Source organism: Petromyzon marinus, chromosome 15, assembly GCF_048934315.1.
Source record: "Petromyzon marinus isolate PM22_M1 ecotype Great Lakes invasive population chromosome 15, UKy_Petmar_22M1.pri1.0, whole genome shotgun sequence".
NCBI lineage: Eukaryota > Metazoa > Chordata > Hyperoartia > Petromyzontiformes > Petromyzontidae > Petromyzon > Petromyzon marinus.
In genome coordinates, this window is record NC_133681.1 from 4,111,711 (window position 1) to 4,126,496 (window position 14,786).

General features: G+C 43.5%; 1 protein-coding gene across 3 annotated transcripts in view; it reads right to left on the reverse strand.

Moving 5' to 3' along the window:
• The window catches only part of LOC116942595 (myb-related protein A-like), a 35,059-nt gene extending 20,855 nt beyond the window's left edge, over positions 1-14,204 (reverse strand). Inside the window, exons 1-5 of one of the 3 annotated variants that reach the window (XM_032954690.2) lie at positions 13,743-14,204; positions 8,939-8,983; positions 3,226-3,334; positions 1,782-1,880; positions 346-438 (exon numbers count right to left, since the gene is read on the reverse strand). In XM_032954690.2, the coding sequence (XP_032810581.2) occupies positions 346-438; positions 1,782-1,880; positions 3,226-3,334; positions 8,939-8,983; positions 13,743-13,759 (363 nt within the window). In that variant the 5' untranslated portion in view covers positions 13,760-14,204. The remainder of the gene's footprint in view (positions 1-345; positions 439-1,781; positions 1,881-3,225; positions 3,335-8,938; positions 8,984-13,742) is intronic. The other 2 variants (XM_032954689.2, XM_032954691.2) reach the window with 2 other exon arrangements.
• Positions 14,205-14,786: the final 582 nt, after the last annotated feature.

The window sequence follows — 14,786 nt, forward strand, 5'->3', positions numbered from 1 at the left end:
TTTGATTCCTGACCACAACCAACATGAATGGCGAGTGATATAAGAACTAGCCCTAGGCCCACTTCCTTTAACAACCAACAATGATTAGCACACTGTTCCCATGACTGAGAGTGCGGGGAGGCTTTAATCCACCAGTGAATTACAAAGGGCTGTAAAGTATAGCAGTCATAAGAGCCATCATATTACCTTGTCCAATTAATCTACCGCGAGAAGCACTGCGCATCGAGATGAGAATTTAACTAAAAATTATGAAAGCATACAGGGTAGGCTGACGCTTTCCGACGGAGCCTTTATTTTTCTCCATTTTGCTGAACTGCTTGCTGGTGAAGTCGCAACATCTTATACCTTCTGATCCTCCTCCTTAGTCCACGGCCCCTTCACCAGAGCCGGGTTCAGGACCTTTTGCCAGCGGTGGATACACTGAGCATCACTTCGATTCTGCAGAGAATGAGACCGCACGTACACACACCAGCCAGTGGGGATCTTTCTTTCTTTTCTGAAAACCACACAGTGGCATTTGTATTCGATACACATATACACTGTGTTATATTGCATTTTATTGCATAATAGATAGCCCCAGCAGTCTGTAACACCTGCTATGAGTGGTGGTCACCCATCTTATCTCTATCCAGACTCAGTGCAGCTTTGCTTCAGAGATCGGACAAGATCGAGTACATTCCAGGTGATAAAGTTACAGCCTAGGTAGTTGGAAGCAGAGGTCATTTTAGTAGATCGATTTTCATCTTCTATATTTTCTATGTGCCCTCATCTATGCTCCTCGCTCTTCACCAATATTCACTGACAAGGAAGGTGAAATCTGGTCAAAACAACTTCTATGACCAACATGATGTGGGGCGTCCCTCATCCAGCAGTCAACTGACAAAAGGGCTGTAGGTGTACACATGTATATAGCAAGACCTCCGATTAGCGAAGTTAAGTAAGTACGGTGCGAAAGTGGTTCAACATACAAACATACCAGACAGGAACACGAGGTTGTAAATTAGAGATTGAAAACACCTTACTGCCATCACTATTAATGCGACCCTATACCATATTATCAGGAGCTTAAGATGCTCTGGAATGGAAGTCACACCCAAAACTTGTGCGATAGAATACAAAGAAAAAAATGTGTGTCTCATAATCCAGAGGCTAGGATAACATAGCAAAATGTATGATAGCAAAACTAAGAATGGAAAAAGCAGCTTATATTATTTGTTTAATTGTTTTGGTTAGAAGCCAGTGATTATAATGACAGTACTGTTCTTGTACGCCACCGACAGTAAAGTCCCTTATGTTTTATTTGACAATGCTACTGCCGTTACTGCAGCCGAAAATTTAGTTCATGTACCTCTGTAATACATACAATGGCAAGAAAAGAAAAACATGTTACAGCTCTCTTAAACTACGTTTGATGTGCCTTGACTAGCCATGCGAATTCACCCATTCATTTTGGGGTCCTGGTGTGTGTGTGGGGAGCAGTAGCGTCGCAATTAGCACACTGCTCTATGAACCCAGCAACCCGAGATCGATTCCCGCTCGCAGCTGACGTTGGTAACATATCTGAACCAGTTCTGGGCCTCCACGAGGTCAACTCAATTTCAAATGAGCATTCGGTTCGGTGTGTAAACATCAGCCCTGGGGAGACAAAGGAGGCCAGGCGTGATGCTTGTGCGTTTTGTTAGCCTTCATCAGTGCTCGCTAACAGCACTTACCCAAACAGCCTGTTAAAGGTTAGAGGGGGAGATCTTTATTAAAGGGTACATCGTGCATATTCAACTTACAGGCATGTAGTTTGCGAGAAATTTCCAGTCGTCCGTTCCGAATCGCTCCGCCAACTGTTTCAGCCTCTCATCCTGAAAGGTATCGCTACCGATCAGCATCTGCACAGGATCAATCAACCGGTGAAACCACAGGCCTCTCCGCTGTGTCAAATCTGGGCACAGCGGCGTGGAGCAAGGAACAAATGGGAATCTTCCAATATTCAAACAGGGCTTCCTCAATATAGAGCTGGAAATTCGCACGAAATTTCAAACAATTATTGTTTTATGGAGAGATTTACTTTTTGTTAACCACAAAAACCTAAGTAGTTGTGTCGGTTTGAAAATATAGTTGCTTCCTGTAATTTTGCAGGACAGCACATAACAAGCTTTACACAATTTTCAACTGTTTGAAATCAACACCGCTCTGTTGGACTTTGTTTGTGACCTGATGCAAAGCAATAGTATGCAAATAATAACCATGGAATTGTTTGTTGAATTTAGAACATAAAATGTGGCAAACATATTGTGAGTATGGTGGTTTGTGTTTCATCTTCTCAAGGAACCCAGTAATAACCAAACGTCATTTCAAAAAATGAAATTGAGCTGTCGTTGAAATAAATTGATAACCCATAAAAGCTCATTGTCCAGAGTAGGGTTTTGTTCAGTGGGAGAGGAATAAGTGGAATTTGTAAATTGTGAAGTTCACTCTGCTGGCATATGTGGAGAGATGATCGAATACATTCTATCAAAAGTACATTGTCAAGTGATTCAATGAAGCCAATGTGGGTTTCAAGTATTTTCCCAAATGCTCGTCAATATTGTGCGCTTCCCAACTTAGAATGCAACGCAACAAGGATTATATTCAATTGGTGCGTGTCTTTGTAGGCTTAGCACTATGCAATAGAAGGTAAACGTAAATAAAAAAGGCATGCCAGATATTGATTAATTGGGGTGTAACCCTTAACACCCCTCCTGCCCCCCACACTGGCGGTTTGATGAATGGTCATGGGTCACAATTCAATGGAAACTTTTTCCATTGTGACGAATGTAATGGCCACAAATGGCTGCAGGGGGCCACATGAAACCATTACACAACCATATGCGAATGAAAACGAGGATGTCTACCGAGAAGACGAACACAATAAAATCAGCTCGTGGGCAGACGCGAGGCGGACTATCACATCACAGGGATCGCGAGAGATCGCGACGGCTGGGCGAGGCCTTCATCTAGCAATGCATTGACCATGGCTGCTGCTGATGTGAATCTAACAACACCTATTTCTCACTCGCCCAATTTGCCGCACGCATTGTGAACCTAACAAACCGACATTGAATCGACGAAATGATGCATCGTTACAACCCCTCTAAGTGAGCGAGAAAGCTTTTCATTTAGATGCCCTGGGGTCAGCGTGGGCAAGGCTCCAGCTAGGAGGTTCGAGCGAGACAAGACTTGTAGGGCGACTACCTCCTCTCTGGTCCATCGCGCCTTGCTCCAGCCGCGCTTGTACACGTGCTGCTGCGGAACATCGTAGTCATGATCTAGAGGCTCCGGTTCGTCCTCCTCCTCTTCCTCGCTGGAACAGAGACAGGTTCACCGTAGATTAGGGCTGTGTGGTGTCAAGTTAATCGTAATGCTATTTTTTTATATCACCTCTGGGACTCCAACTCTTGCCACCAACCTGCACGAGGGCATAAAGACATTCTGGTTTTACCCGAGCTGTTGAGCACACGGCCAGAGATGAAATCGATATGGCGAAACTAATTAAATAATATTTTCTCTAGTAACAATAAAGATCTTCATTTACACATGTGAAGATTCCTTTGCAGGAGGGTATTGCTACGTTTGAATGTTTGGAAAATTCCATTCATGAGTGTTTGGCTTCATGTGGGAGGAAACCAGAATACCTGGACAAAAAACTCGGAGGCAGTTAATGCACTGGCTTGTTCTGAGAAACGTAGTGCCAACTTTTTCGGCAGCGTGATGCTAACGTGAGCAACTAAGCCCCACACCAGCAACGCGGTGCTAATGATTTAACAGGAAACTAGAGAAACACCCAGGTTCAGTTAGTGGGGCACAGGGGGCGGAGGGATCAATTCGGTGGCATTTCAACCCGAAACACTCATCCGTCTACGCAGCCTCATCTATTCATAGTAATGATCGGTTTTCTTTCACAGTCGATTCCTGTTGCACGAACAATTAATCCCACACAGGGGGTGGGGGGGGAAGACCGATTCATAAACTTCAGTAGAAGTAACAAAACATCAGGCAACAGTGATTTTTCAAACCAAGCTCTTATGGAATGTATTTCATACAATTCAAAAGAATTCACAATCCTTAAACGTGAATTATCTATGAATACATATCAATTATGCAAAGCCTTTTAGTCTTTCCCGCTTGATCATTTTGTGAAAGTGTCACACATGTGGAAAAACTCACTATGTTGAGTTTCCCACAAAGCAAATGCACAGACCCTGCAATAAAATGTAACATACGTGCAGCAGTCTGCGTGAAATATTAATGCACGTTATTGCAGTGTGTAATTTTGAATGTATGCTATCAATAACGTACAGCCTTCTGTCAATCCATTGCTGGATGAATACCGCCATATGCTGCGTCAGTCATGAGGATTTTTTTACCATACTTCACACTGGTCAGTGCGGGTTAGTGAAGGACTGGGACCCAAGACCAGTTCTGATATCACTCGCTGCGAATATTAGCCATGGCCTGGAATTAAACTAGGGACAACAGGATCAGGGCGTGGAGCGTGAACCACTGTGCTACCGATCCATGGTGGTGGAATTTGGTTCGCACATTTCATTATTGTTGGGAGTGATAAACAGCACCTATTGACACCCCAACATTCAACATGTAATTTATGCTACATCATTCCAAATTATTTTGCAGGCAAGTAAGCGGGCTTTGGCAGTGGACATTGCTAGAACAGATGACAACCGATGGATGAAACTGGTGATTGAATGACGGCCAGAGAAAAGGAGATAACGGACGCAAGAGGGCAACCAGAGGACACAAAGCGATCCGACCGGTTCATGTGTGGAGTGAGATGAATTTTGGCATTCCATGGACTGCGAGGGATGGCAATGACATTTGGAAGCCTTCATTCAGCAGGGGTAAGACAATGGCTATTGATATCACTGATGATATTCCAAATTATAGGACATCATATGTAAAAGGCACTTGAGCAGAAAAATGTGGTTTCTGGAGGAGAGACGTTTACATACAAATAACAATGGGGAAAAACGCTCATCATTTGCATGAGCAGGGAATTTTATGATGGTGTCACAGGCCAAATCTCAAATTAGTTTTTTTTAATACCATCCCTAAATAACTACGGGCTGCACCGCAAGAGATGAAGACCCTGAATGCACAATTACCTGGTGTAAATAAAGCACGTCAATAAAAACGCAAAAATGTATATCAAATGAACATTTTAAAAAGGGGTTAAAATATCCCTATGGGTTGGTGTGCGAGCGCTCATTAATCACAGTTTAATCTCACCCTCAAGCAAACAATAGCACCTCCCTTTTGTCTGGCACCCTTCTGCATCTCAGTGAAGTGCTATTTCAAATCAGCACGAGGACCCAATTTTATTCCAATCAGTTGTGACACTGGAGTGCCAGCAATTCTCACCTCGGATAATGCTCACCTATAAAGCCAGCACACATTGCATCGAGTGTGATCGGGTTTTGTCAAGGCAACAATATTCTGGGACCCCCCCCCCCCCGACCTGGGAGTATACTCCTATGCCACGGTTTTCCAATTTACCAAACAGCCACGTGTCGTCGCATTGCCCTTGCGCTATTAATATTCAACATTCGCTGGGAAAAAAACAAAGAATCCCAAGCAATTGCGTTTATTCCACTTTGGCCGTGGGAGGACCTTTAGTTTCACACCACGACTGCTTGTTTCTATTGGGAGGACGAGTCATTCAGGTGAGATAAGGGGGCAGATTTAAAAATCAAAAGCCATTAGAGGGTTGCAGCGCGGTTAGCACAGAGGTATCCGCATGTCCAAGGCAGTTTGCATAATTGACACTTTGACGAGGATTATAACGTTACCTCTGAATTGACTGCACAGCCTCTGCCCTATACGGTACTTGTGTTAGATCCCGACAGCCACATGCATCTTACGCACACCGTTCCACTTGAATCAATACAATGTATTGTTTATAATTCAACAAAAGCAACCTTGTGAGCGCTCCACATTGATACTCTTGTGTAAAAGCAACGGCATTCTTATGTGCACCACGGTTAGGTAGTCTCGTGTATTACACCTATAATTATTTTTGTTAACAAATTGCCAAAGCAACATTCGGAGCTGCCAGCACAGTGGTGGAATGAAAGCTGTGGGCCAGATAATAAGACGAACATATTCCCAGTTCTAAAAGATCACATTATCTGACGACATCCCTAGATGACATTAACCCTCAGTGAACGTTTCTTCCTCATTCATTGAATACATATTGACTAGGGGTGCATCAAATATCAAATTTTACAAATATGCCGAATACCGAACACCTTATTTTGGTTTACTGTGGAAAAAAAGAATATGGCCAACTAATATAAAAAATAAGTTTTCAATAAACTGATAAGTCTCTGTGTCTCCCTCCATCTCTCCCTTTGCATGTCTTTATTGTTTCGATAGCTATCTCCATTTCTGTCACCATCTGTCAATCTCTCAGTTTTCCCTGTGCCTCTGTCTCCCTCCCTGTATCCCTGACTTTCTCTGTCTGTGTCCATCTTATATTCTCTTCTGTCTCTATTTATCTCACTCATGTCTTGGTTTCTCACACACCATGTGCTTGCAGTGGAGTTGTTACCATCGCAGCTCCCATCCCGTGCCCTGCCCTCCTCTCTTCTCGCCCATCCACGGTGGTCACATGACTACGCCAGCCCACAGTGATCAAAACCAATATTCGGCTTCACATTTATTCTTCCTGCAATTTTTCTGAAGTCAAAAACTTAATTAATAATCCCTTTCTATATTTGAGTGCTTTTCAGAGGCTGTTGCAAAGAGGTGGTGTCCAATGTGCTGAAAATGTCTCCATAAGATTTTTTGCAAGGAGAAATCTGCCTCCCACATCTGCCCATTCCTCCATATTTCTCATTCTATTGGGCAATCATACCCATTATCCAAAATAATGTGGACCACTTGTGGACGAGTACATATTATTTCAATACAGTGCTTGTTGCAGAATAATTGCTTTTTCACCTTGTTAAGCACATTCATCCACTGTCAGTGTGCCGAAGACTAGCTTTGAGCCAGGAACATAACATGATGCAAAATTGTGGTACAAGATTGGTACCACAATTAACTGAAAGCCAAGCACAGCACTGCAATACTTACATTGCACAAGACAGGGGCTATATGTGCCCATTGTTGTTTCATACAAGTGTGGCACCCAGTAAGGCTGGTGCAACACGTGCAGATGTTTTGCGGGTGACACGGGGACAACGTGGAGATTGTAGCCAAAAACATTTCCCATTGGAAGCAACAACTTGCTGTAATTGGCATGCAAACAATCGGGCAAATCTGCGGAAGCATGGGGCATGACGGATGTAAATTTGGAACGTGTCAGAAAAAAGCACAAATGTGGACAGTGCATCGAACCAGATACGACAGATGTCAGTGACTGGCTCAATAATAAGGCCATCCTAACCCACTCCTCGATCTCTCTGTTGTCACGTAAAACATTTGTGTGTCAACAGGCTGATGAGAGTGATCGTCATAGCTCGCCATGCTACAGTCTGTGAAAATGAACATGGATGCACGGAGCTTTAGCTATTGAAGCAGCAAAGCAGCTTGTGACCAAAATCACTTTCAATGTTAAATCTAGATTGAAAACTAATTAAAATAGAAGTTTTTGTGTTTAATTTGTCCTTTCCCCACACCCCCGATAAGCAGTTGGGTATGTACGTTGCAAAAGAAGTTCAACATACATACAAACGTGCACCAAATCTCATTAAATCTTGTTCATAATGGAGTGGGAGACTGTCTGTGAATATCAGGTACCGTGGGCTTTGGCTGCAAAGTGGCCAGGGTAAGCACATATATATACAGCCCTTTGTGGTTTGCACACCGCACCTGGTACTGATTTGAGGCAGAGTCAATCTAGGGGAGACCCAGGATTGATTCAGATAATTTTCACTGTTGTTGGCCATGAGCGCGAATCAAACTCAGGTCACCAGGTTCGTAGCACAGCGTGCTCACCGCTACACTGCCACTTCGCATATCATACCACAATATAAGATCATATGATGTGTATGATGGACACACATCATACCACCCCATACACCTTACACAATCGGAAGGTCGTGAATTCAAATCCTGGTTGGGGAGGGGGAGGGAGCGAATGACTCGACCCATCATCACTTTGTGGAGAAGTTCAACAATGGTTTGCCCAATAGTAATACTCACCCAACCCCTCCCCTTTCGCTATAGTAATATGGAATTTCCACCACATGCTCTATAAGGATGCGAATGGGAGATGAGCACCAATGCCTCGATGCTCACTTGAACAGAGAATCATCATCATGAGGCATAGTCTATTCACAGCTGGATAAAGGCCTCCCGCACATTATGTCGGTCATGGGGGATTGTTTACCAATGCTTCACCATGCTGGTCAATGTGATTTAGTGAAGAGCAGGGAAGCCCAGGCATAGTTCAGATATCACTTGCCAATGATGTTAGTCATGGTCAGGAATCATACGCAGTTCACCATGTTGGTAGGCGGTGAACCACTGCACCACTACTTCCCCTGGTAACAAAATGGCAGTATGAAAATGGATTCTTAAATCTATCTCTGTAAAGGAGCATTTTTCCCTCATAAAAAGCTAAGCACTCCAGTCTCATCCGACGTATAAAAAAAACCACTCATTCATGACATTGGCCAAACATCCCAAAGGTTTTAAAATTCAGTGACGCTTTCCTGGGTAAAGGGTATTAGTATTTTTTATAAATATATAGTCTGTTGACGTATTGGTCTTCTAGACTATTAATATTAAGCAAGTAAACACTGGATTGGTTGTGACATCCTGGATCTCATCAGTCAGATTCAGGTTTGCTTTTTTTACAAATTCTGATGGTTTTCCAAATGTCGATGGTAAAGAGCAACAATAAAAAATTGTGATTATATTTGTAGCAAAGTGTTTTACTCACCTGTGCTCCAAGTCAGTGTCCTCCATGCTTCCCTCCATGACAAAGCTGCAAATCGGAGGAAAGGTGGGTGAGAGGAATCAAGAGCAAACAATAACATACATCTGGGGTATTCATTAGCCCATGCCACACCATGACCTATTAACCGCATGACGACTGAGGCCCAGGAGGAGGAGGGTACTATGCAGCTGTCCTCCCTCTCTCTGCCTCCTTTGGAAATCAATAAGAGGCACTGGGCCATGCGATTACAATGCAGCAATTGCTGAATAAAAACCCATTCACGATGCCGATTTATACACTCTGCATAATGAACTGGGATTGTGGGGATATGTATACAGCAAAAATTTCCGCCTACCCCGAGGCATAAACACTGCATAAGTAAGCAGACCCCTCTCAGTACTCACAAAACTATATTCTACCAGTCAATGTGCACATTTAAAAGATATACAGTAAAAGCTGGAATTATTTTTCCCTGCTTAGCCAAGAATTTGTATTCAGGTGGCCTATAACCAAATCAGGCTGCAGTGCTAATTGGTGGGTACAAAAGGGTAGTGCAGCCAAATATATCGTACTGTACTGACCCCGCATCTGTGCTCCCCACCTTCACTAATTTGCAGATCAGTGTGGTATAATACTGCCTAAAGGCCCTCATGGCATGATGGGACTCATTCAACAGTGGAGTGAGAAATGAACCTTACATATATTCAAGCTGTTTATATTCCAAAGGCCAGTTGGCTAATCAAGCAAAACATTTCATGAGATGTATTACTCTCTAATAATGGCATTGCTTTTAGAGTACTACAGTATATTTCTGCATAACGGTATGGGTCATAAAAAATACACTTTGGAGTCATAACCTTCAGCAAGAAGTCAACACGAATGGTGTCACACTCAATAATGCATTACGTAAGTATTAACCAATGTGGCGCCTTGCAGTGATTTGCAGCCAACAAAATTGGGGTGGACCACACCACAGCATGTGTCACTGCTTTTCAAGCTAAGCTATTGTGGTGGCGTTGGGGGTGGAGGAGGCAAAGGGGAACTTGCATCGTAAAGCCCTGGTTTCAGCTGCCACGTGTGACCGGCCACAGTGGCAGATGTTCTTCTCAGGAGGCAGGTGCACCACCCCACCATCTTCAACGCCACCACAATCGTTTGCACTAGGCAAAGCCACTTAACGTGTTAAACGGCACAACTGTTCACGTATAGTATTTCAGTCTGGCATACATGTGTATGCAGGTGTGAAACTGTGGAACCACGCAATGAAGCCAGTAAGCAGAGTTTGGTTCCGGGCCACAGCTAATATCAGTGGCGAGTGATATCTGAAACAGGCCCCTAGCCACCACCTTCCCCAAGACGCAGTGACCTCCATCCAGCAGTGGATTTCCAAAAGGCCATACATAAATGACGTTATTTTATACGCGCTGTAAATGCACCACTTTTGTAGTAATTAGGAGAGAAAGTGAAAATGTGCAGGCCATTTCCACTCAAATGTCCAGCTTTGGTTGGTAAAAAGGTTCATTTCTAGTTCAACTGAAATACGTGCAAATAAACCCATGGATATAATCATTACAATAAAGCATTTACAGCACATTGTCAATCCACTTCAGGATGAAGGTCTCCACGTTGGTTATGTGATTGTTTTGACCAAACCTCACCATTCTGGTCAGTGTTGATTGGTGAATGGGGAAAAAGGACCAAGAGGGCTGGTTCAGTTGTAAACTCACTCATAGCTGGGAATACAACTTAGGTCCGTGGGTTTATATCGCATTGCTCCACTTTCCAAAATTACTATCAAATTATATTAATATTTTGAAAGTTGCTTAAATCCAGCCACCTCTGGGAGTCGAGCAGCAGGTCTTGTATATTGGAGTAAAGTGTGGGCATTCCAAACTCTTCCAAGAAATCTCTCCCCAGCATGGAAGAGTTGGCCAAAATAAGGACGCCATCATTGGTGTGAGCAGCAATTTCAGGTTTGCACCTTTCCCTTACTATTATTGCATCCAGCATGCAAAAGATGTGTATGACATCAATCACTATTCATCTTTAAAAAAAAACTCTACAAGACCAAATTAATGATTTCAAATGGCACTCCAGCTGTTCATTTGAGCAAACACCTTGCCCAAAACACAATAAATGTTGCTCTTAAGCCAGCAATGTGTAATTGAGAAAATCCATTTACACGAACACAAGGCACTTATGATGAACAAGCCCACAACATTGCAGTGCATTGCATTTAAAACACGCAGCATCAAGATTTCTGAATCTAGCATAACCATAACCAACCCCAACACCATTACAATAAATGCTTCGAGCTGAAGGCAATCCCAAATTGAACAGAGCCACTCATATATCCACCGAGTGCAGTGTATATCTTAAGAGCAGTAAAAAAATGTATTTCGGTCAAGGAACATGCACAGTCATTTTATCAATCCACTGGTGGATGAAGATCCTCCACACCGTGTCGGTTTGTTTGACCATATTTCAACCACGCTGTTCAGTGTTTCGGTGAAGGTGGAGAGGTTAAGGGGTTGTACAATAGTATTGTAGTGTACATATAACAATGTTTGAGGTTGTGAGATCAAATGAGAACAGTATTTCAAGCGAGTTCGTCATAGGCCTTACAGTAAACATTAAAAGCCAAGATGTCCATACATTTATTATGCTTAAAAAAAACTCTTACTCGACAAGACCCTGAGTCACTTTCACCATGCTAATGTAACAACAATAATTTTAATAATGAACTATTATGCCATTGTTAATTGCACATTACAGTACTCAAGATTTTATCACTGCATTTTATGAGTAAACTATTCTTGCTGGTTGCAGTTATTTGCCTCCCTACGCCGTGTCGGTCATGGTGGTAGTTTCACCATACTTCACCAAGCTGGTTATAGCTGGTTGCGAGATGCTGTTTTACATGAACGACGTTTTTTTTACATTGAATTCAATTACGTACTATTATTAAGGCTAGGAAGCATAGACGTAGGAGCAGAGGTAGAGTACAACAATTGATGTTGCTGCACTGTCCTGGGCAGTCGACAACAAAGCCAAAATAACCAATCACCACTAATTAAAAATATAATTACAAATTGTATGACTTTACACATACTGTATGTACTGTTAAACAACTAGCAGCGTACACGCGCGAACTAACGTGTGAAATTAATAATAAAGGTTGTTTTTGGGTTAGATCGCGTAAGTATGTGTCGTAACCCTCCACCACCCGACATAGCCAGGAAGGTTTGTCACGTAAACAAAACATGCCAATTAGTTTACGACATCAGCCCACCGGTGTGTTGGAGAGCAAATCCACAACATTTACAATTTGAGTGCGGTATCTCGCTGATAATTACGGTACATGTTGTGGATTTACTCTCCGACACACCGGTGGGCTGAAGTAGTAAACTAATTGGCACATTTGATTTTAGTGACAAACCTTACTGGCCGTGTCGGGTGGTGGAGGGTTACGACACATTTATACTTACGCGATCAACTCCAAAAACCTTTACTATGAATAATATTTAGAATATATTTTCCCCTTTTTTCTGGCAACAAAACAGGTGTTAAGATGTTAAAACACCAAACTGAAACCTTTTTACAAAGAATCATGTCTGCATTAACCACAATACTGTACTTGTGGTCAGAATTAAGACAAAAGACACTAATAATATATGCAATTTATTTGAAACCGATTGATCCACACCAGAGACAGCTTTCTTTCGAGGCCGAGTCTCAAAACGGTGTTATGACTTTCGGTTAAATTATAATAAGAGTACTTGCTGTCAAACAACAATACAGCTTGGCTGGAGGCAATAACTGTAGTGGGTTTGAGTTTTGGCGCTGCTACGCAAATAATATCTATAATTAGGCAATTAACCTGCATGTTACGACTGCACGAGTCATAGCATAGGTTATGATGTATTGTTAATCAGTAGAGTTGATGTGCAATGGAATTCAGTGGCCGCAAAATCAATAACAAAATATTACACACTCCGATTGTAGGCCTCTCTGCACCACTTCACCAACCAGCACTGACCAGCGTGGTGAAGTATGGTCAAAACTCGTACGACCGAAACAGCGAGCGTGAGGGGGGGGGGGTCGTCTCATCTAGGCAGTGGAAATATACAAAGTTTGCACGTACAAAATTATAAAACTGATCCAATCCTCGTCTCTCTTGACAGCTCCAGAGCTGGTTTACCACGGAGTAGGCTTTCGCGACCAATATCATCATTAATAAATAAAAATTGGGGGGGGGGGGGGTGTTACATCGCGTAAATGTGTCGTTAAACCCGCCACCACCCGACACAGCCGATTAGTAAGGTTCGTCACGTAAACAGAACGTGGCCAATTCGTTACCAGTACAGCACATCGTGTGTGTCAAGAGCGCTGATCTACAGCATTTTACAAGCCGTCATCATCACCCACTCTCAATCCACTGCTGGACGAAGGACCTTTCACTCCAGCGGCAAATTGTCAACGAGTGTAAACATCCACATTGACGTGGCGGGCGACACAAACTTTCACTTGCACAACAAGCAAGCACCGACGACGAGAATACAAACACGGGTTAACAAGTTGCGGCGGCGGCGGCGTTGGTTACGATGCGATGGACCAGTTGATGATGTACACGAGAGGGACGAGAACAACGGCAGGAACGTGAGGAATAAGCGACGGCGTGAGAGGCCTTCATCCAGCAGTGGAAGAGATCACGACTGATGATGGTAACAAGCGTGGCATGGAGACTGCGTGATGACAGATGCATTCAGCAGTGGACAGATCATGGCCGACGAGGAAGGCAACTCACCTTGTGTATTCCGTCATGTTTCAGTAGGACGCAAGTCGCGCTGGTTGACGCCCTATATATATACACGCCAACAACTCGCTCGAATATGGAACAAAATAAATAAAATGACAGTAACATACACACGAACTTAAACAACCGCCTTATTGACCGAGACGGCGGCTGTTGTACGCCAACGTCAGTGCCCGACTCGAATGAGGCGATTCTTAACGAACGAGGCGATTCTTAACGAACGAATCAATCGGCACGAACGAACGAAAAAGTCGCACGACTGCAGTAGCTTCCTCACACACTCTCCAACACCCCCCCCCCCAACACCGCGGTGGCTCCCACCGCCTCACTCCCCCCCTCCCAGTGGACTCCGTAGGAGCCCGGGCACCACGGGCGGGAAAACAAAAACAGCGCCCTCTCCGCTCTCGGTGCCGCCAAATTTCCCGCGAAATCCACCCGCGGGGCCGCAGAACGCATGCGCGAACCCGCGCTCCTTATATGGAAATTCGTATTCCGGTGACGTCGTCGGCGCCCGGCCTCGCCCCCCTCCCAGCGTGGTGTGACCACGCCCACACACGAGGGGGTTGACCACGCCCCTCGATTTTCTATCGGGGTTTATTATTAAATTATTACACAGTGGACTTTTAGTAAACTTTTATCACGTAGGCTTTCGCGATCAATATTATCCATAATAGAGGGGGTGGGGGGGGGCGGGGTTTGGTTAGATCTCGTAAATATAAATGTGTCGTTCAACCCGCCACTACCCGACACAGCCAATTAGTAAGGTTTGTTACGTAAACAAAACGTGCCAATTTGTTACGAGTACAGCACACAACATTTGCAATTGGAGTACTGACCTGTGGGTTTACTCTCAAATTTGATGTGCTCAATTAAAGTGGGTGGCTTCCTTTCGATGTGTTTAATTGCCTTTATGAAAGCCACCAACTTTTATTGAGCACGTAAAATTTCATTAATTCCAGGGTCAAAATAATTTACTTTCTACTTTTGAGTGGAAATGAAAGTGTGTGCATTGAAAAACGTACTTTTTTTTACCAA